General features: G+C 42.9%; 1 protein-coding gene across 1 annotated transcript in view; it reads right to left on the reverse strand.

The window, feature by feature from the left end:
• The window catches only part of EPHB1 (EPH receptor B1), an 865,486-nt gene that overhangs the window by 152,218 nt on the left and 692,138 nt on the right, over positions 1–21,130 (reverse strand). The window contains exon 8 of the mRNA XM_086943930.1: positions 2,224–2,332. Coding sequence (XP_086800056.1) covers positions 2,224–2,332 — 109 coding nt within the window. The remainder of the gene's footprint in view (positions 1–2,223; positions 2,333–21,130) is intronic.

Consider the following 21,130-nt stretch of genomic DNA (forward strand, 5'->3'; position numbering starts at 1 on the left):
CTCAAAACCATTATTGCCTATTATGTAATTTCCTGTAAATTAATTTACACACTTGATGAGTACCACTATAAAAGATCTAATAAAACATAAAACATTTAATTATTTACTTGTGTAATTACTCATACATACAGACACATCTAGCATTCTTACAGTCCATGCACATCTCGTACACTGAGTGCGGGCAAGGGAGGTGCACAAAGTCAAAAGCCTGCCTCCAAATTATATTGTCTCTTAAGTGCTTGTGAAGCCATAACAGGTTGGGGGCTTTGTTTTTTTTTCCTTTGTATTGCCATCTAGATGATGAGCTACAGAAAGCTCCCCACCAAGGTGATTCTTAAACAAAAGCATGGCTGATAGCTCTTTAAATCAGGCCTTTGCTATGGGCAGATAACATAAGCGCTGCTGAACTGTGTCCCGATGTTGGATCCCAGACCTCGCCTAGAAATACCTCCCGTAACCGAGAGCCGGTGGAATCCCCCTCATTTCCTGCACCGTAGACGTCCTAGGTTCTGTCCATTGTTTGTTTCTATTTATCACCTAATCGGAGCCTGTGCTAAATGGAAGTGTGGGGGTCAATGTGAGTAGCAGGGGTCAGGCTCTACTGTCACTAGGTAGGGTGGGGGGATTCCATACTGAACTTGGTGAAGAGTTGGGGCTGTTCTGTGCCTTCACCTGTAGCTCCTACTCAAGAATGCAAAGTGATTTTATTGGATGCAGGATTGCACCCGCTAAAACAGGCCGTGTTCCCGCATTTAATGAACTGTGGAAGTGGGAGCCCCACACTGCTTATAACTGGGGTCCTATTCAGCAAGTATGGTGGGAATTGTAGTAGTAAAGCTACTTTGCTTCTGTTTACGCATTTCCTAATAATGTATCCACTAAGGTTCTCTTGTTTGGTGATGTGAAAAATACGGACTGAAATAAGATCTTTTCTAAAAACATAAAGTCCACAGTATATAACAATAGTTGTAAACTTAATAGGTACAATCAGTTAATGCTGCATGTGAAGTGCACTAATAACAACTGAAGTGGTGCTGAAAGTAAACAAATACATAAAATAAAACGACTACCAATAATACGAACTAACATAACTATCTCATTAGAAAAATTGCCATCAGTATTTAATCGGAAACCCAGCTTAATTTACTGCACACATACATTAACACTAGTCCTAGCATTTCTGTGGGGTAGTGTCCGAGCGTGTGATTTGGTGTAAGTCAAGTTTCATTTAGAAGTTGTTTATTTAAGGTTGGATTTCTGATAGCCTATGCTTTGGATGCTATTTTTATGCAAAACATGCTTTTGCACCATATGTTTTCACATCCTACCTCTTACAGCCAACTGGAGTCTACAAGGGATCTGCTATATTATATCACTTTCCAAAGAAGGCAGATGACAATAGTGAAAATAATCAGAACTCGAAAAAGACTAGGTGGGTGGCTGTCCCGTGAGCTTGAGGAGATATTACTCTTTGCATATGGTTGGACCCCAAGTGCAATGGCACAAACCACCCAAATACGTATGGCCCGCTGGTTGAGATCAATTCAAGCATTCCAGCCATCACTTTTTTTTATTATGTGTCATAAAAATGTTACCACGCCATCAACTTGTGTAAAACACAAGGATCAGTAGCTTGTGATAACAGTTTTTTTTCCAGCAAATAAGAGTCGGATCTAATAATGCGGCATAGATTTCTTTGGTTTAATTCAATCATAATTAGGCCTGAGCAATTTTGTTTTGTTTCAGGAATGTGGTGGCTAAACAGTTACAGTTTCAAGGAATTTCTCTATAAAGAAAAAGGCATTAACAAAAGCCCTTAAACATGACATTTTGGGAATATTTCCCTATTTCATGGTGGTTTGTGAGCTACTATCAAATACAAACATGTTCAGGCTATGGACCCAAAATGTGAAAATTCACAGAAATTTGCAAATCTAAACAGTTTCTCAAAACCTGTGGTGAATCTGTTAAATTGTATAAAACTCCTTCACAGGCCCATCCTGAGTGTTTCGCAATTCTGCAAAATGTTTTGCCCAGGCCTTATCATACCCTCTAGTCAATGTCAACCAGTTTGACCTTAGGAACATCATCCAAGCCTTCAAAATAACAAGATGATCCTCCTCTTCCACAGACGGAGTAGAAGAATGGGTTGGGGAATTGACATCACACAAAAGGATGGCTACATGAAACTGGCGTCATATCATTTATCTGACTGGTACCAACCTGCTGCAGACGATGTAGATCGCTACCAGTGAGACGATAAAGACCACACCAGCAGCTGCTGATCCAGCGATGAGGGGTAACTGCTCTCTCAGCTCCGATTTGTAGTCCTCTGAAAGTGAAAGAGAGGTGACAAAAGGTAAAAGCACAGAGGGTAAACGAGGAATACGGAGAGTGGATTTCATTCTGAGAATGTACATAATATGTATTTCTTTTTTTGAATTATGTGCGTCAGGTTCAGAGATCGCATGATGTCACAGAAGAGATGGTATCAGGCACATGTATGAGGCTCGTTTTATTCTTTTGTGTCATTAAAACCTCTTGTCCACATTTACTATATGGCTCAGATGTCACTTGTGCAAAGTATATAGGCACTTTTTGGTAGGCCTGGGTATAAAATTCTACTACGCTCATGGAGTTTGTGGAGTTTTCCCCACTCTGCAATCTGTGTAGAGTACGGCGTCCCAAAAAACTCAGCGTAGCAGTGCAGAGTTTTTCCTCTTTTGTGGCTCACCAACATTAAGTTGGCAAGCGAACTCGTGGATAATTCAATGCTAGACCAACTCCCAATGAGATTTCTCAACGTGGGTAGCTGTGGCAGGTCACTCTTGCACGTGTTGACTAACCTTCCGCTCTCGTTGAGAAAGCAGCTGCTCGTGCAGAAAGAAGCTGTGCTCTCTTGCACTGCTCACAGTGCAATTCGCGCTGATTTTACAGCGGGGGACAAACTCCCAGTGCTAAAAATCAGTATGAGCAGCGCAACTTACCTCACTCCGCCGCTTGCGTAACTCTTCGGAGCGCGGCAGAGTTTTTTGTCACTTCGCGGAGTTCTGCGAAATCCACCTAGGTCTACTTTGTGGTGCACACTGGTGCTAACAGCAGTACCAAATGATTTATGTGCACAAACACAAATAAACACGAAAAATGCACTCTAATACCATACAAACATCACTTTGCGATGTGAAGCACCAGAACACATGTAGTAAAGCACCAGGTCACATGTAATCAACATAAAGATGGTGTAACTGGGCATGATCAGCTCAAACACCCAAAAAAGCACAGGTTTTAATGCAAAGCTAAATCTACTGCAATAGCATGAACTGGCTTTTCACGAAGTCCAAATGCCTAAAGAAACCAGATGCAAACAAGAGAATAGCAGAATATTGTATGATATCTCTACGCATAAAATGAGTAATTGCCACGAAAATAAACATTTTATATGGCTTACCCATATGTTGTTGTGCTCTTGTACCTAAAAACATCCTCGACATACATCACGTTTTTTCCAAGAGTCACACAAATTTTTTCCCCATTTATGCAAAGCAGCATTGCTGATTTTCACGCAGTGCTGCTCTGCGAATGTTAGTTTTTCAGGACCTTTGTTTGTCCTGTGTCATACATTTGGTAAAATCATCTGGATGTACCATGTTACAACGCATACCATTACAACTACCTACTATTACAACGCGACCATTACAACGCATACCATTACAACGCATAGCGCTTTGAGGTGCTGGATAGTGGTAAGTATAATTTACTATTCTAACTCCAGTCCCCGTGGACACTAGGGAAGGTGTTGGATAGTAAATTATACTTATTCCCTATCCTAGAGCGCCCCCCAGCGCAATGCGTTGTAATGGTATGCGTTGTAAAAGTTGCGTTGTAATAGTAGGTAGTTGTAAAAGTTGCGTTGTAACAGGTGTATACCAAATCATCTACATATCAATCCTATTTGGTCCCCCACTATCTTTTCTTGTGAATGAAAATCCGTGGGGGTACGCAGACATTTTTCCAGGGGTGTGGGGGGCAAGATTTTAACCTCATCACCATCTTCTGACATTTTGTGTGCCAGGTGGGGCACAAGAAACACTGGGGCGCAGGAGGAGCCATGGGGGGAAGGTAGCAGGCTGCATTTGATCTCATACATAATAGGGTTGTGGTGCGACAGCCATCTCTTTCTTTTGTGGCCTTTGATAGATATCATTCACACCTTCTAGCAGCTGGCAATGAAAAAAGCAGAGCTGCAGACAGAAGCGGTTCTTGGCCAAAAGTGAAAAAGCACAGTCATGCATAGGGTTTAAAAGCCTGATGCAAAGGCTTAATGAAATAATCAAGCTGCCATTGTCTGATTAGCAATTTCTAATCTGTTTATTAAATACACGACATTATTCATACACACATGATCAAGGCAGTATAGGCACTATAACTGCATTATATAAAAAAACATGTAGAGTCAGTCTGCATTTGGTGTTAACGCGCATAAATGAATAAGAATTAAATATATGATAAATGTATTTATTTTGGAAATGTTTTAACTTAAATATATTAAAATAAATACAATCAAAAATATTACCATAAATAAAATATTAGCTGTTCTCTTCCAAATTGGAAAATAGAACATATAAACTTAACCTGGATTACTGTTTCTGGAACTGCAAACATGTACAGTCTTGCTGAAATTTAACAGCCATATTTTTCAATGAGTAGTAGTTTTATACAGTTTTTGTTCACTGGTTAGTGTACTGATCTTGAAAAAGGAACTGTAAACATCTGTAGTTTCGTGCAAATTTATCAATTACTTTTTCAATCAGCTGTTTGTTTTCATCAATTTTTGCTCAATGTATGCTCATCATACACAAACCCGATAAGCAATTGTTTGAACTGGGGGTCTCTAGTTGGTTGAGGTAGGTACCTTAGTCCAAATAGGGACCCTTGCTTCTAGTCAGGGTAAGGAGGGACACACCTTTGGATAACCCCTGCTCACCCCCTGGTAGTTTGGCACGAGCAGCCAGGCTTATCTCCAAGGCAATGTGTAAATTATTTGCAACCACACTCCCAGTAACACAGTGATAACATCACGGTGATAACACCACAAATGGCCACACACTGGGTACATAAAAATAACAGTATCTTATAACAAGCATTTGCAATGCAATCGGTCTCGCAGCTACACGAGTTAAAGCTATTGGCATTGTAAATAACAATGCCTTTTATTTATGTTTTTAAAATGAAAACAAATATAAAAGGCATTGCTATTTGCAATGTCAATAGCTCAAACTTGTGTAAATGTGAGACCTATTGCATTGCAAATGATTGTTTTGTTAGGCACGGGGAGAGTAAGTGATTTGCCCAGAATCACAGGATGTTGCGCGTCCTTGCTGAGACTCGAATCCGGTTCCCCAGTTTCAAGGCCAGCCGCCCTGGCGGAGAGGCCACGTCCTAAGAGTCTCCTCCAATATGTAATCCAATATGAGTTCAGCGCCTGCCACATATGAAAAGAGAACCTAAAATGTACCCAGGCAGATCGGTGTGAATGTACAACTTTCACAAAGCAAGAAAAAAAGCTTAGTACAATAAGGAGGGTGTGGAGTACATTCACTTACTGCTGCTGGCTGAATATGTACATTTCAGAACTCTGCAAACATACATGGAATGGAGACAGAAATAGCAATCCTCATAAATGCATATGCAGGCGTCCTCTTCCACCGCTGGTCTGTTTGAGAGTCACTCACATTTTGTTTCAACCCCCATACTATGTACCAAGAAGAAAGGTGTCAGCAGCACAATGCAATTTTCGGTTCGCTTCACGATATGACAGGATTTTGCTTGTGCGCTCACACATACATCTAAAAAGTAGCCACTTAAGTGAAAAGGGTGATGTGCCATTTTTCATTTCATGGTATTTTAATTGACTTTTTGCGAATGGTCATTATTTATTGATTTTTCTCCCTAAATATAAACAGGCCACATTTTCACTTTTAACTACGTTTTTGCTTTGAATATGTATTGCATTTTTCCAAAAACAAATCACAGGCTTCTGAAAGTCAGACCTCCTGCTTTTGTGGCTGCTTGTTTATCTTCCAAAAACGGGTACATCATTATAATTGCTTGTAAAGAGATGGCTAAGGCGTACTTGGTCCTATGGCAAGGACAAACACATTTAAATCGGCACTGAAAATACCAATGGCTTTGGAGGAGAGAGTCAAGAACAGACTCGAGGAAGCATGAGAGAGGCGCGGCTACGTCGAATGGGAGGCGTGACACCCTGCAGTAGTAATGCTGGGCGGAGAATGCAGAAGCACAACGTGACTCATGAGAAGACTGTTTCTGGGGAAGGAATAAGGTCAAGGAAGTCGCGGCCACACCTTAGATGGGCACTCTGGCTCCCCAGGGTGCGTGCTACAACAGAGTTAAGGCACGTCTAGGTCTTTATGGGGCGGGCGCCCCTCCTGCACCTGTTATCCTTTTTAGATATGGAATTTTGGTATCGAAAAGGAGCTGCATCGACCCCGAGAGGGAGCAGAGAGGTGACTGGCAAGTGGGACCCCGAGCAGAGGACCGGAGCAGCCAACATGACTGGAAGGTGGGATTCCTCAACCCAAGTAGGAGGCGCGTAAACGCTGCGCCCTGTCCTGCAAGTTAATCTAACACCGTGGTACGCGTTCACGGGTGCGTTCACAATTGCAGTCCTTTCTGCGCATGCACATGTCCTGTCTCCCCTTCCAAAGCAAGTCGGTAACAATAGATCTCGCTAGAGACAGCGCTTTCGCGCTGCATCGCTAGGCGAGACCTAAAAAGGAATACAATGAGACCAAACGATAGAAAACCAGCATATGCGTATTCGTAATCATTCACTTGGCCGGTTACTAGGGGAGCAATCATTGTAGGTACTTGGGGTATTAATGAGCAATTTACAATCTCCAATGCAGTCCTAATGTAATGCTATGCAGTTCGTTATGTAATGATAGGGCAGTCCTTAATGCACGAATCCGGCAGTTCGTAATGCAATAATAATGCGATTCTTAATGCAAGAATCAGGCAGTTCATAATGCAATAATAATGAGATTCGTAATGCAGGAATTAGGCAGTTCGTAATGCAATAATAATGCAGTTCGTGATGCAATCTGCCCGGTCAACTCCGGCCCCCACTAGGCCCCAACAGCAGACACAAATGTCATAGACTTACAGGGGCGGCCCCGGTCCTGCTAGGCGGGTCTGGGCCGCTCGGGGACTCAGCACGTCTAATGCCGTGCAGTGGGGGAGAGCTCGGAGCACTCCACCCGCACAACTCCCCAGGCCACACACGCTTGCGGCTCCCGATCGGAGTCCAAGCCTTACCTGGGGGAGTGCGCTGCCTCTCTCTCTCCCTCTCACCCCAATTGTCAGACATCCTGCTGGGTGATCCCGATCTCGTTGCGGCTCTGTTGCTAGGCAGCGCTGTAGCCGGACAGGTTATGGCGCTGCCTTCTCCATAGCTGTTGATCTTGGGCAGATTCCTTTAGATGAACAACTTCACAATCCCTTTCACCTTGTAGCTTCCTTAGCTCCAGGCAATCCTTTTAGCACGTTGCGGCTTGAGCCAGCGGCTGTGATCCTCACTCACAGCCTCAGTTACCATGACGGCTCGGGCCATAAACAGCAAAACAGCAGCGAGGATGATGTTTCACGCTGCGGGGGCAATACGATCCCGGGGCACATTGTAAACAGTACCACAGATCACACTGCAGTCTCAGGCATGCAAAAGCACCACGCACACAGCGTCGCTGAGACACAGTCCTCAATTCTAAGTACTCCGTTAGAACGTTGCGTCCTAAGGCCGGCGGTGGCGATCTTTACTCGCAGCCTGTTACGATGACAGCTCGGGCCACAAATAACAATACAGCAGCGTGGACGATGTTTCACGCTGCAGTGGCAATGCGATCACAGGCACCTCGTGAACAGTACCATGGACCACACAGCAGTCTCAGGCGTGCAAAAGCACCACGCACACAGCATCGCTGAGACACAGGTCTTAGTTTCAAACAGTCCTCTGGCACGTTGTGGCTCGGGCCGGCGACGGGGATCTTTACTCACAGCCTCCGGTACGATGAGGGCTTGGGCCACAACAGCAAGGCATCAGCGTGGATGATGTTTCACGCTGAAGGGGCAATGCGTTCCCGGGCACCTTGTAAGCAGTACCACAGACCACATGGCAGTCTCAGGTGTGCAAGAGCACCACGCACACAGCGTCGCTGAGCTGCGGTCGGAAACTTTTGTGTTCCTGAGTTTCCACAACAGGGGACCAGCTCTCCTCGGGCTACTTCAGGACACAGAACACAGCAAAGTCCTCACAAGCAGGGGGACACAGCACACAGCAAAGTCCAGTGTCCTCTCCTTAGTCAAATCAGCAAACTGCAGGCCAGCCCCAGAACACACAGCAAGGGCAGGCCTTTTCTTCAGTCTCTTCAGCTGTTCTTCCTTGGCAGAGGTTCCTCTTGATCACAAAGTAGGTTCAATCCTTTTTCAGTATGGATTGCAGTCTTGAGTTCAAGGGTTGCAGCTCTTACATTTATACCCCCTAAATGCCTTTGAAGTATTTGTGTTCAGTGGGCTCTGACCCCAGTCCAAACCAGTTCTGGGTGCCCTCCTGCCAGGGCACACCTTCATTTGATAGTGGAGGTCTGGGCCCAGACGCTCAGAAGGAGGTGGAGCCATCCTGTTGTGGCAGCAACACAGCCCTCTTCACATCCAGGGGGCTACTCCTCCCCCTACATCAAATGCAGGCTTAGGCTGTTGCTATCTCACCTTCTCCTCCCTGGGGTCAGGACACTTCCCAGACCCTGTCACATCTAAACCCAGGCAGGCAATATACAACCAGGCAGAGGCCCACAAGATGGTGTAAGACAAGGAACCAGCCATGTGGTTGCTAAGCACACAATTTAAAACCCATCCTCACAAAAAGATGTGTTATTAAATTCTGAGTTCAGGCATACTAAACTCCATCTCTCCATCTTATGCCTATGAGAAGATATGCTGGAACCATGGGACACAGCATTCCCCATTCTTTCCCATAGGCAAGATTTTCTTGCAACAGTGAAAAACAAATTTGTCAGCCTTTCACTGTCAAGGCATTTACACATCTCAGTACATGTCCTACCTTTCACATACACTGCACCCTGCCCAGGGGGTACCTTGGGCCTACTATAGGGGTGTCTGATGCGCATAAAAATGGAAGGTAAGGCCTGGCAAGTGGGTGCACATTTGCCAGGACAACAAAGCAGTTTACACACTGCGTGCAGGCACTGCAGTGACGGGCCTGAGATCTCTCTTTAAGGCTACTTGTGTGGTTGGCACAATAAGGGCTGCAAGCCCACTAGTAGCATTTGCATTACCAGCCCTGGCACGCATAGTGCACTTTGCTAGGGACTTTACTAGCAAGGCAAACATACCAATTATAGACAACCAATTACCATAACACTTTATACAGGGAGCACTTGCACTTTGACACTGATCAGCAGTGGCAAAGTGCCCAAAGCATCTAAGCCAGTAAAACGAAATCAATCACAGCATCAAAAATAGAGGAGGTAGAGGCAAAATGTCAGGGGTAACCACGCCAAGAAATGCCAGGTCTAACAGCGATCATATGCCATTGTCGACCTCAAACCAGGATTTCACCCTTCTCATTGTGCTGAAAGACCTTTCCACTGTGCAAGTGGTCACTGGTAATGTGAGAGGAATGAAAATTGCTTGCTGGAGTGATGGAAATAAATCTGTGTGGTTCAGCAAACCCTGAAATCCATTGTCAAACTGCTGGTCCTTCATTGACCAGATCTGAAACCACGTAACTGCTTCATATTTCAGGTTTTCAGTGTCGTAGATTTCTCTAAAATTTGCAATATGGCATTTGTATTGCTCAAGTGTCATTTTTGCCATATGTTTTGGGTGAAGTGAGAAGAAACTCAAATGTTTCTTGTTTTCATTAGCAAACCGGCTTACTAATGATGTGATGATAGAGTCCATATACGGTACATAGATAGACTGGCGATAGTATTCTTCCACAGAAGAGGAACCCAAGAACTAAATACTTCCTGGCCACACTGTCTGGGAACACAAAGTTCGGTGTTCAGTTTTTCTGACAGTGTTTGAACGTTTGTAAAAATGTCCTTAAATTGCTCTTCTGCTTTTTGTCATATAATGAAATGCGGTCCTCCCAGCCTTCCGTCCATCTGATCTTAATCAGACACCAATGCATTAGTAGTTTGCTTTGATAAAAACGGCACACATTCTTACATATTGATAGTATTGAGCCCCTGCGAATAAATGGGTCACTAGTGACATTTTAATCTTTTTAAACCATCATTGTATAAATTTATTGTTTTAAGCTTTTTACATGTTATCTTCTCACTCAGATGAACGTAAGATGAAATTTTATCAAAACAATTGCTTTAACTCATTTATGGACTGTTGATAAATGTATTTTAAACTGTATGTGCTTTTATGGTTAATAAACTAACCGAAATAAAGTCTTTGAATGAAAAAAAAATGAAAATGAAATGCAGTCCTCGCAGCCTTCCGTCCATCTTAAGCAGATTCCAATCTTGATGAATAAACTAAAATTATGGACAAGCAAAAGAGAAAGCTCACTATGCTGGAGGAACATTGCAATTAATATGCATCCTGACGTGTTTCCCCTGATGCAGTAGTGCATAGTAGGCTTAATTGCTAATAAAAAAAGTGTGAGCTTAAAATTCGAATGCTCTTCTATTTTGCTGTCCATCGTGTTTCCCTTAGCAATGGCAGATTAAGAATAGGAAATCTCCTTTTTGGACTCTCACGGAAAAACTTGATGATGGCTTTCACTGTGCCAATAGAATTCCGTATATCAGGGACAGCATTCAGGTCATTAACAACCAAATTAAGTTTATGTGCAGCACAGTTAGCAAAAGCAGCATTAGTATATTTTCTCGATATTATGCCTTGAACGCCACCTTCCTTTCCTGCCACTGTAGAGCATCCATCATATCCTTGGCCATAGAGTTTTTCTAAGTTTAATCCAAATTTAGAACATGTATCCATAATCATATTTGCAATTGAGATAGCATCCATTTCTTTTAAGGTTGCAAATCCAAGAAATTCTTCTCTGATGACAGCTACGGTGCTACTTGTTGTGTCTACAAAACATACTCCAAGTGACATCTGCTCTTTTCCAGATATGTCAGCACTTTCATCAGCAATGATTGAAAGTCCATTTGACCTATTGATTAAGGATACTAGATATTCTCTTAATGTTTCTTCACATAAAGTAATACATTCATGTTCAACTTGAACAGATGTAAAATGTGCATTAACTGGTCCATTTTCCAGATCGTTCATTAGGATTGTTAAAGATTGCAACAACGTGGGGCTCATCAGAGAAACTGCTACCCACGGGAGTGGTCTTGACAGGAGACAGGAATCTACTGAGGAGGACAGGACAGGAATCTACTAAGGAGGTACCCTGTGCACAAAGATTTTCTGTCTCTGCGGCCCAGTATATTTCTGATCTTCCTGATTTGATCGTCCAAATGTTTACCGCTCCTGACTGAGAATCTTTTTGGTGTGAGTATTCCAAAACAACCGTTGGGTCATTCAGAACTTGGCAGTGAGAGGCTGGACATTTGTGCTTGGAAAGGTTGTCGACATGTGATTTGCTTTGGTTTGGCCAAAGATCTTGGAAACTTGAAAATATATGAATTGCAATTTGTGTAGGCAGGTAATGAGAAGACTTTTCTCTAACTTTTGAATATTCGTAACGGCACATATTGTGTTAAGTGCCTCTGCTGTATAATATTGCATATGCTGCAATATTTTTGGCATGCCTGTTTCAAGCGCACATCGAAGAATGCGTTCCTTTCTTGGAGGTACCATAATTGAATTAGAACGGAATCAGCCGGCTCCCCTAGAGGGGATACCTAAATAGGTTTAGGTATAAAAAACGTATTTCTTCCTTGTTGACTAAGTACCCCATGGAATTAAAATATGTACATAAAAAGGATCCTGGTCTATACACGTAGTAACATTTATAAGTGGTGATATGCATAGCACTTTTTGAGTGTTATGACAGCCAAAACTGGCGAATTTGGTGTATTTTGGCTTCTTGAACATGGAACGGTCTTTGGGCTGTTTTGGTGCAGTTTTTTTGGACTAATTTTGAGAAGCTCTTCTTGTAAATATGACGTACAATTAGTATTTACAAACAGTTTGGTTTCAGTACAGTCCGTGGGCTGTCTCTTGGTTCTGTCCTAAGTGTTGATTTGTGGGTTAATTATGTTTAAATGTCTATGTGGTTTGTGATTTGACATCAGTGGTACTTGTGTGTGTGAGTAAGTAATGATTGCGCTTTTTGTGTAAGAATAGCTAGCCTTAAGCGCGTTGTATTGTGTGTTCTGAGTGTATGACCCCGTTCTGTAAATGTCTGAAATGAGCTCCATGTGTTTTTGTCATCATTCTGTTATGCAAAATGTAATTTAATTAATTACATATTAAATAAAAAATCCAGAAATGAAATTATGTAACATATGCTAAATAGCTGCACACTATCATTAAAATTGATAAAGTAAGAAACTATACATGTGTGCAAATTGCCACAATACCTCAGATAAAATTGGAATTCACATTCAATAGGAATAAAATACGCCTCCTTGAAAGGTAGGGAAAAAACGGAATTGTGTGCTTTGCGATAATTAGCACTAAAATGCAAAATGCTACAGCATTTTCCTTAGATACATTGTATTATATATTAAAAGGCATTCACATCATCTGAGTAAATTGGTTGTTGCTGAACTAAACACAGCATAATAGAAAGATAGATTTTGACTGGCTTGAAATGCCTCCGTTATTAAATAGACTGCGACATCCTTACTTTCAACACCAGAGAAAAAAAAGCTTTCCAACAGCTGTTTTTAAACTGTCTCACTTAAAAGAAGCTGTCTGACACGACCAACGGAGACTACAGTTTGTCAGGGCCTTACAAATACAGAAAAAGGGTTTTTTTCTCCTGAGAAAGGCGTAAGATGTTGACACCTGCTGGTCAGAGCAACAGCTGCGTAAATAGCACATGGCTATTCCTGACCGCAGGCCACAGAGGGAAAATGCTAAGTCAACTAGATTTTCAGTTAGTGTAAACCTGGTATAAAAGCCTGCATTACAGACTGTTGATTATAAACAGTTACAAAAGACAGTTTCATTATTTAGAATAACAGAGAAAAGATTGAAAGTAGGGTTTCCTTTCTCAATGCCTTTTTACATCAGCAAATTCGTGGTTTTCATGTTAAATAATAACTGTCCTTTAAAAAGTGGCGCAGACTTTTCATGTTTCAAGTAAGGCTTCTGTGCTTAGGGTTATAAATGAATGCGTTTAAATATGATAGGGAAGGAATGAGGCTTGTTTTTCATACGTGGAACCATCAAAAGGGTTGGTTTTATTAAAAAATTAATTTAAAAAAGGGGAATTTTGACGATATGAAAAAAAAATATCATTAAAAATAGGTGCATTAAAACGTTTTTTTATCTCTATACTGCCTAATTATCATACTGTGAACGCCTAGCATCAAAGTTGAATTTAAGCTGTACCGCAATGGGGGGAACTAAAATGGAAAATGTCACTTTACCCAGGCGTACAAATCTCATTTTATAAGGGTGTACCTTATACATTTCTGATCCCCCACTCCTGGCATATGTAGGGGACACTCTGGGTATGATTAATATGCCAAAACATTGAAGGTTATTCATTTTTAAGTGCCCCTAACAGCAAAGTCGAAATTGGGCAAAATTCACTGTTTAAAAGTAGTTCTGCCACTCAGAGCAGTTTTCAAACTGATCTTAGGCTTCAGTAAATGCATACATTTAAGTAAGCACAAATAGCTGACCTCTATACTGCTAGAAAAGCACACTGCACACTGCTTACAAATGTAAATGAATATAAAAAACCAGCAGAAGTTATTATCCTACCTCTAAATTGCTGGAAAACTGGAATGGAACAAGACTGCCTTTCAGCTGTGATTCTTCATAGTTGCTTTGAATTGGAAAGTCTGCATGGCGTAGCCCTTCTCAGGCAGGGGACAACAGGTTTAAGGGTCAAAGGCCAAAGTCTGTTTTTAGAACTAACCAACTGAATGTGCAATTTTCACGTAGGGAGCCACTGTGACAGTATGTGATTGATTTGTATTACTTAAATATCCTGATCCTCACACTGTAGGGTAAAGAACTAGAAGTAATGTTTTAGATAACATTAGCTAAAGGAAATATTGCATATTTTGTTAGGAGCACATGGGGATATCACTGTTTTCTTGAGATATAATACAAGTGTAGGAAATGTGCAGGTGGGCTTATCCTATTGAATAACATTATCAAGGGATAGCAGCATTTGTAAGTTATATGCAGAGATAGTTCTTCCATGTATATAGAACTAATGGTTTTTGTTTGAAGATTACTGTGCAAGGGCCGAGATAAGGAGGCAATGGGATTTAGTTTGAATTCATTCACCCTCATTTTACAACTACAACAATTGCTAACGGAATTGGTGGATGGTTATTAATGTTTCCTAGCTAGCTAAATGTGCTATTTACCTCCTACAAGTGTGTTTGTGCCCAGTTGCCACAAATAGAGGTTAATAGTGTTGACAGAAGTGAAACCTTTTTCAGGTTTCCTACTGTCGAAATGGGGGAAGGAGGCTAGCTCCTCTGCAAATTAAGAGTAGGCAAATTTATGTTTTCTCTCTCTTTTTCTCACTTTCTTTTGAGCCTGTCTAAGCTGTCTAGGAAATAGCCATGAAACATTAATTGGCTATTCAGTAATGCTGTTTAAAAATTGTTAGCATTAATAAAATGAAGAAAAAAGATATATATATGCTATGTTACTGCCCATCCTGTCTGATGAAATTGTGAAAGGATGAGTAGTCTAGATTGCTGTTCCCTTATTTGACCTTTAAGGGGAACTAGATGTGGGTAGTTTTTGTTCTAAAATTCTCATGTGATAACACCATTATTATTAGCTAGTCTGTGTAAATAAGTTGACAGTCCTTATTAGAGCTGATGTTGCATAGTTTGGATCATGGAAAGTAGAATGCAGGAAAGATGCTCATGTGATCCTTAGCAAACATTTTTGAAGAAATTATTGTCTTATAGGAGTTTGTTTGTCACATATGTTCTGCTGAAGAAATGTATGTACCCACTATGCTGAAGTTTTTTTTAGTTCTTTTTGTAATAAGAATCCCTGTTAAATTAGCAGTTTAAAATTTTTCTGCTGCACCTATAACATGAGAGCATGGTCCTAAGTGTACTATGTAGGTGCTTTTATTAGGCAAAGTCATTTTAGAAGTGTCTGCAGTCCTGTACAAGTAATGTAAAGTCTATGAGTAAAAGTGTAGAACATTTCTTTTTTTCTTGAGGGTCTTCAGATGAATAATATAGGAATGCACAAATGTAAGGATTTGGAGTATGTCTGTATTGTTTTTCTCTTTTTCTCAGAATTTAGTAAATTAACACAGACTTCCTTAGCTGCTTCAAATAGAGTAATAGGTCCAGGGTTATTTTTACTCTCAGATAGATGAAGTAGTAGTAGTAGTATGAGCTTTATTCGATAAAATTTATCATAAAAGCACATACATCCAAAATTCATATATTAAAAAAAATATGTAATACAATGTGATAAATAAGACCAATTATACATCATACATCTACAATTAAAACTAAGTTAAAAAATCCCATTAAAATCATAAAAGGCAATAATCAAGACAGGTACATCAAGTGACATGTGTGGGGGCTGCCAGGCTACTGTTCCTCGCTAAGAGCTTTGATCTTATTAGCCATGCGCAGCCCAAGTATTTTGTCACACCACAAACCAAGGTAAGGGAGGAGGTGTCAGTTTTTAAGATGTGTAATACCACCAGATAGTTCTTGGAGCCAAGATTTTTACAAACAGGTTCGAGCCATTTGGCTCTAGCCATCCTGTACGCTGGGCATGCGAAGAGGAAATGGGCGATAGACTCATTTGGAGTTGAACAACCTGGACAAAGGGCAGATGGTGAATTGCACAGATTCAAGGCTGCTGTCATCTCATTTAGCGGGAGAGTTCCTATTCTCATCTTCAGATAGAGTACCCTATCCCTAGGTATTTGGAAAAAATCAGGAAAGGTTTCTAAGTTGCCAATGGGTTTATGCTCAAGGAACATCTCAGTGAGTTTCCCCATTTTAGGATTGCGCATCTCTTCTGCCTGTACCAATTGCCAATAGGTGCTTTTTAGGTCCTGCTTGGATGGCGGAGTCTGACTGGCCCAAGCCTCCCCGAACCCAATATCAGTTAAAAGCTGTCTGAGATTGATGATCCATTTGATCCTGTTTCCTATGTCAGCTGTTATTAGTTCACTAAGGGTGACAACATAGTTGGACAACTCGGGTCCTTCTTACGCGTGCCCAAAAGAGTAGGGGGCGCAAGCGTGCAATATCCTTGATAGAACGTCTTCCCATGTCCAGGTATAGGGGCTTCAATGGAGTGGAAGTTGGAAGAGAGACAAGATCTCTAAAGAATTTGTTTTTGGATCTTACAAGTTCGATGGTATTCTCAAAGCCCCATAACTCGGCCCCGCATAGGGCCGAGGGTAGCACTTTGCCATCATAGACCACGAGGGCCGTGGCGACTGGCCTACTTGCAGAAATATGTTGTTCTCTTATGATAGCCCCAGACAACCGTTTGTGGCTAAGGAGCATCTTGGCTATATGGGAACTCCATTTCATACCTTTGAAGACCCGGATTCCCAGATAGTCAAAAGACTCCACCGTGTCAAGTGCAATATCGTTAAGGGTTATTCCATTTCTGAAACACTTCGATGGGTTGATTGTCATTAACTTTGTTTTGCTTGTGTTTATTATAAGCCCCAGAGAGTCACAAAAAAGGTTAAACCTATTTAAAAGTTTCTGAAGGCCTCCCGGTGTTCTAGAGATCAGGAGGGTGTCGTCGGCGAATAGAAGGGTGGGGATTTTCTCCCCGGCCAGGATTGGAGCATCAGCTGGTTCCTTTCTCAGATGATCAACCACCCAGTTCATAAATAGAGAGAACAGGGTCAGGGCCAGGACGCAACCCTGGCACACCCCCCTATTCACCACGACACTCTCCGTCAGCTGCCGCTGTGAGCCCCACCTAATTCTGGCATAGTTGTCCTCATGAAGATGTTTTGTAAAGTTGAGAATCTGGGGAGAGATGCCCAATTCATACAGGACCTGCCAGAGCTTGGCGTGTGGAATGAGATCAAATGCGGTCTTCAGATCTATGAAGGCCAGATACAAGCTGCCTTTCCCAATCACTACTGTTTTCCAGTGGACCATGAAAAATCTGAAAACCTGGTCTATCGTGCCCACCTTCTGTCTAAAACCCGCTTGATAGTGGGAGAGGATGTTCCCATCCTCCATCCAGATCCTTAACCTGATAAGGACCATCCTGCCAACCACTTTCTGGATCACATCGATTAAACTAATCGGTCTGTAGTTGGCAGGGTCCTACCTATTTCCCTTATTGTAAATTGGAACGACCTCCACGCCTTTCCATGAGTCAGGGACGTCGGACCCCCTAGCTATCAAGTTCATTAACAATAGAATAAAATGGGCCCAAGGCTTCGGATCATGCAAGAGTAGATCTCCTGGAAGGCCGTCCAGTCCAGCAGTCTTACCAGGAGCAATACTGCTTTTGGCTAAGTCCACCTCGTGTAGGTCGAAACAGTCAGGTGGCACCCCAGCAATAGCCATGTAGCTCTCGGTCTGGGAGCACGTCAGCACGGGGGGCCTTCATCTCCCGAATAAAGGTTGGAGAAGTGATCATACCATTGTTGCCCTGTAATGTGATTTGGGATTGAGTCAGATCCCTTTCTAATCCCACTATTAGATTAGCTCCCAGAATAAGGTTGAGTTATTTTGTTTAACGGCATGTTTGAGCTCCTGCCACTGTGCCTCGTCCAATTACGTTTTGCTTCCACTAATGCCCTTGAGTATGCCTTTCTTGCTAGAATAAGTGCCAGGGAGTCTTTCTTTCTGACAGCTAGCGCTAAGGCCTGCCTCTTCTCCCTAGTACCATTGGGTTTGTGGGCTTTGCTAAGCGTCTCTTTGGTGCCCTGTTCCCTCCTACGATGAAAAGGTACCTATCTTATCTAATGTTTCTCGGTAAAACAAAAGGAAATTGGGTAGGTTCTCAGCTTCACCATGCATCGTTTCAAGCTCCTTAAACTTTTGGTCCAGAAGTTCCCTAATGCTTTGCAGTTAACATTCTTGCTAAGTTTGTGCCATTTAAGGCGTCTATTACAGTTTGAGGGGGTCACCTCTCTTGACGACATTGGAGGTGGGGTTGGTGTCTTTGACGTACAGGGTGACCAGCCATTATTGATTTGCATGCACAGGGGATTGTGATCACTATCCATTGATTGCTTGACGACCATGTCTAGGAGGTCCCCCCATAATCGCATGTCTACAAGGATGTAATCTATTTGGGACGGAGAGCTAATCCTATTAACAGTATTTGCCCCATTCGGATCCGAGCATGTCCTTCCGTTTACAGCTCTTAGAATGTATTCCAGTGTCAGGGCATTAATTTGGATGGCCCTCTGTGACCACTTCTTAATAGGAGCTATGTTAAGGGTCGAGATAGCCCATTTGGCATCTTCTTCGTTGGTTCCCAGGAGGTCCTCCCCACTCAGGGGTTCGAATGTGCAGTTGAAGTCCCCAGCTACAATGATGTTAGAAAGAGGTGGAGTACGGGATAGCTCCGCCTCCAATGCTGCTATGGTTGCTGATGCTTGAGCGCCGGGAGAGCCTCTAGCATATATATTTAATAGCTCAACGGGTGTGCCGTTGGCTGGCCCTCTGATAGTCAGATGGAGAATGTCTTGTGACAAGGAAGTATGTGTGACAATCGACAAATTTAATGAGATGTTAATCCAAATGAGCAATCCCCCAGAGGGCCGACCCTTACCTGAACTTATTGCTGGAGTAAAGTACGTGGTGAAGCAGATTTATATAAAGGCGTTAGGCTCCAAGTTTCTTGGAATAGGCACACATCGAACTTTCCGATGAACTCATTCCACTCGGGAAGGAGTAGTTTTTTTGAAGCCCTGCTATATTCCAGGAAAGGAAATTGAGCACTTTCAAATTGGACCTATCCACGAAAGCTCCGCTCTCTAAAGTACAGGCCTGGTCATCGGTAGGTCTCTCTCTCTCTTTAATCCTTCTACACAAGGGGGATTTGGGTTAGAATTGAGCTACCTATGTCCGTCTCCTGCTTGGGTGATACAGGTGTTCTTAATTGAACCTCCATTTAGTCAGTCAACTGCGTTTAGGACAGACCCTCCTCCCAACCCCCTTGGCCCTTGGTACTGTGGCTGTCTAGATGGTGACCAAAGTGGACAGCGTCTAATCTGGATAACAGTGCTCTGGAGCAGAAGTACGAAACTCCAGAGCCAGTCAATTCTCGGCAAGTACAGCATCGGTTAGCAACAGCTCGATGCAGTCTGTCTAAGAATTACTCAATGAAATCCTCCTTACTCTAACCATATCTTCACGTATTATAGACCTGCATCCCCTCACATGACTCAACCAATGTATTGCTTTGTTACGAAGAGATTTGCTGCTTTCAAAACCTTGTCTGGGAGAGCATTAGGGGACTTTAACCATATAGACTGTTGTCGAGATGCCCCCTGGGGGAGTGCAATTCCCATGGTGGGCGGATCTCGCCTGAACAACTGTATTAGAAAAGGTGCATGGAACCCCTGGAGATTTAATGGAATCGGCATAAGATCTGATGGTACTATGAGAGGGAACCATGGAAGAGGTGCCATTACCTTGATTGCGCAGCACAGGATAAATCCTATCACCCACCCCAGGGGGAACGCCAGACAATGACCTATTCTTTGATGGGACAGGTGCAGGGGGGGGGGGAGACTGAGATGGTGGACTGGTGACTAAAGGGGAGAGCTCGACCCTGCGGTTTAACACCTTGGCTGCTAGGGGGTTTTCCCCTCCTGTGCTGCATTTATTCAATAACTATTGTTCATGACAAGGTCAGCTCGTCATAAGCACAGCTCCAGTGTACTGCATGACGAGCTGACCTTGTCATGAGCATGGAAGGGGTTAAATCCTACACCATTTTCTTTACAGATGCCACCTCCAGTTCAAGTGATTCAACTTTCTGTGCCAAGCCCTCATTTAAGGCTCCGCAGTTACATCTAGATGCTGAGTCACTAGTGCCAATGGCAGTGTGTTTGCTAGCTGGAAGAGATGGAATTCCCTCAGCTATATGCTCCAATATTGCAAACCTGTTTGAACAGGGAAACTGCTCATCAACTGCGCTATCACAGGGATTCCCTGAATTGCTTAAGATTATAGGTGGTAAGGGAGGTGCATCTAGGGGAGATTCCTTCGGGTCATCAGCCAGTGGACTGTGTACAGTAAGAATGGAGGATTTGTGGGCTGGTTTCTTAAAAATCGATGGAATTGCATGTGTAGATTTGTTAGCTGGTGCCTCCTCCAGGGAATTAATGGCGGCATTCAAAACTGTACTATTGTTACCTCCCAGGATTTCCTCACATTCACTGACAATCAACTCAATTCTTTCGAGAACACAGTTGCTAGCTGCATTAGTCACTTTCTTTGCCTTTTTCCCCTTCTTACACCCTGTTCCCCCCCCACCCTCCATTGCCTTCCTTTTGCCCATGGGGTGGATGATGTTGACCAGGGGGAAATTCGGCAGGTTTTGGCCGTAACGATAGGGCTTTCACTACAGTGAAAAATACTCTTAGATTAAACGCCCTTGACCATAAACCACAAGGGTCCAACAAAATCGATGGAAGAGTACCTTATGTCCTGTAACAAAGATGAAAGGGGGAGGGCCCTGCCCTGCCTCTTCCTGGCGATGACAGGCTAGGACTGGACCCGCCCTTGGCCCGGGCTTTGCCCGGCGCGCGTCTGCGCGCGTTCCACGGAACGGATGGAGTGGTCACATATATCGTGGCTGCAGGTGGGCGGGGCAGGAGCGGGACAGCTGCTGTGGGCCCCATGTATTCCTGGGACCTGGAGTCCTTCACCTTGCCGGTAAGCCCCCACAGAAGTCTTCACCCGCGAAGCGTCTCCCGCGA

The sequence above is a fragment of the Lissotriton vulgaris genome, chromosome 11 (genome assembly GCF_964263255.1).
Source record: "Lissotriton vulgaris chromosome 11, aLisVul1.2, whole genome shotgun sequence".
NCBI classification, from domain to species: Eukaryota; Metazoa; Chordata; class Amphibia; order Caudata; family Salamandridae; genus Lissotriton; species Lissotriton vulgaris.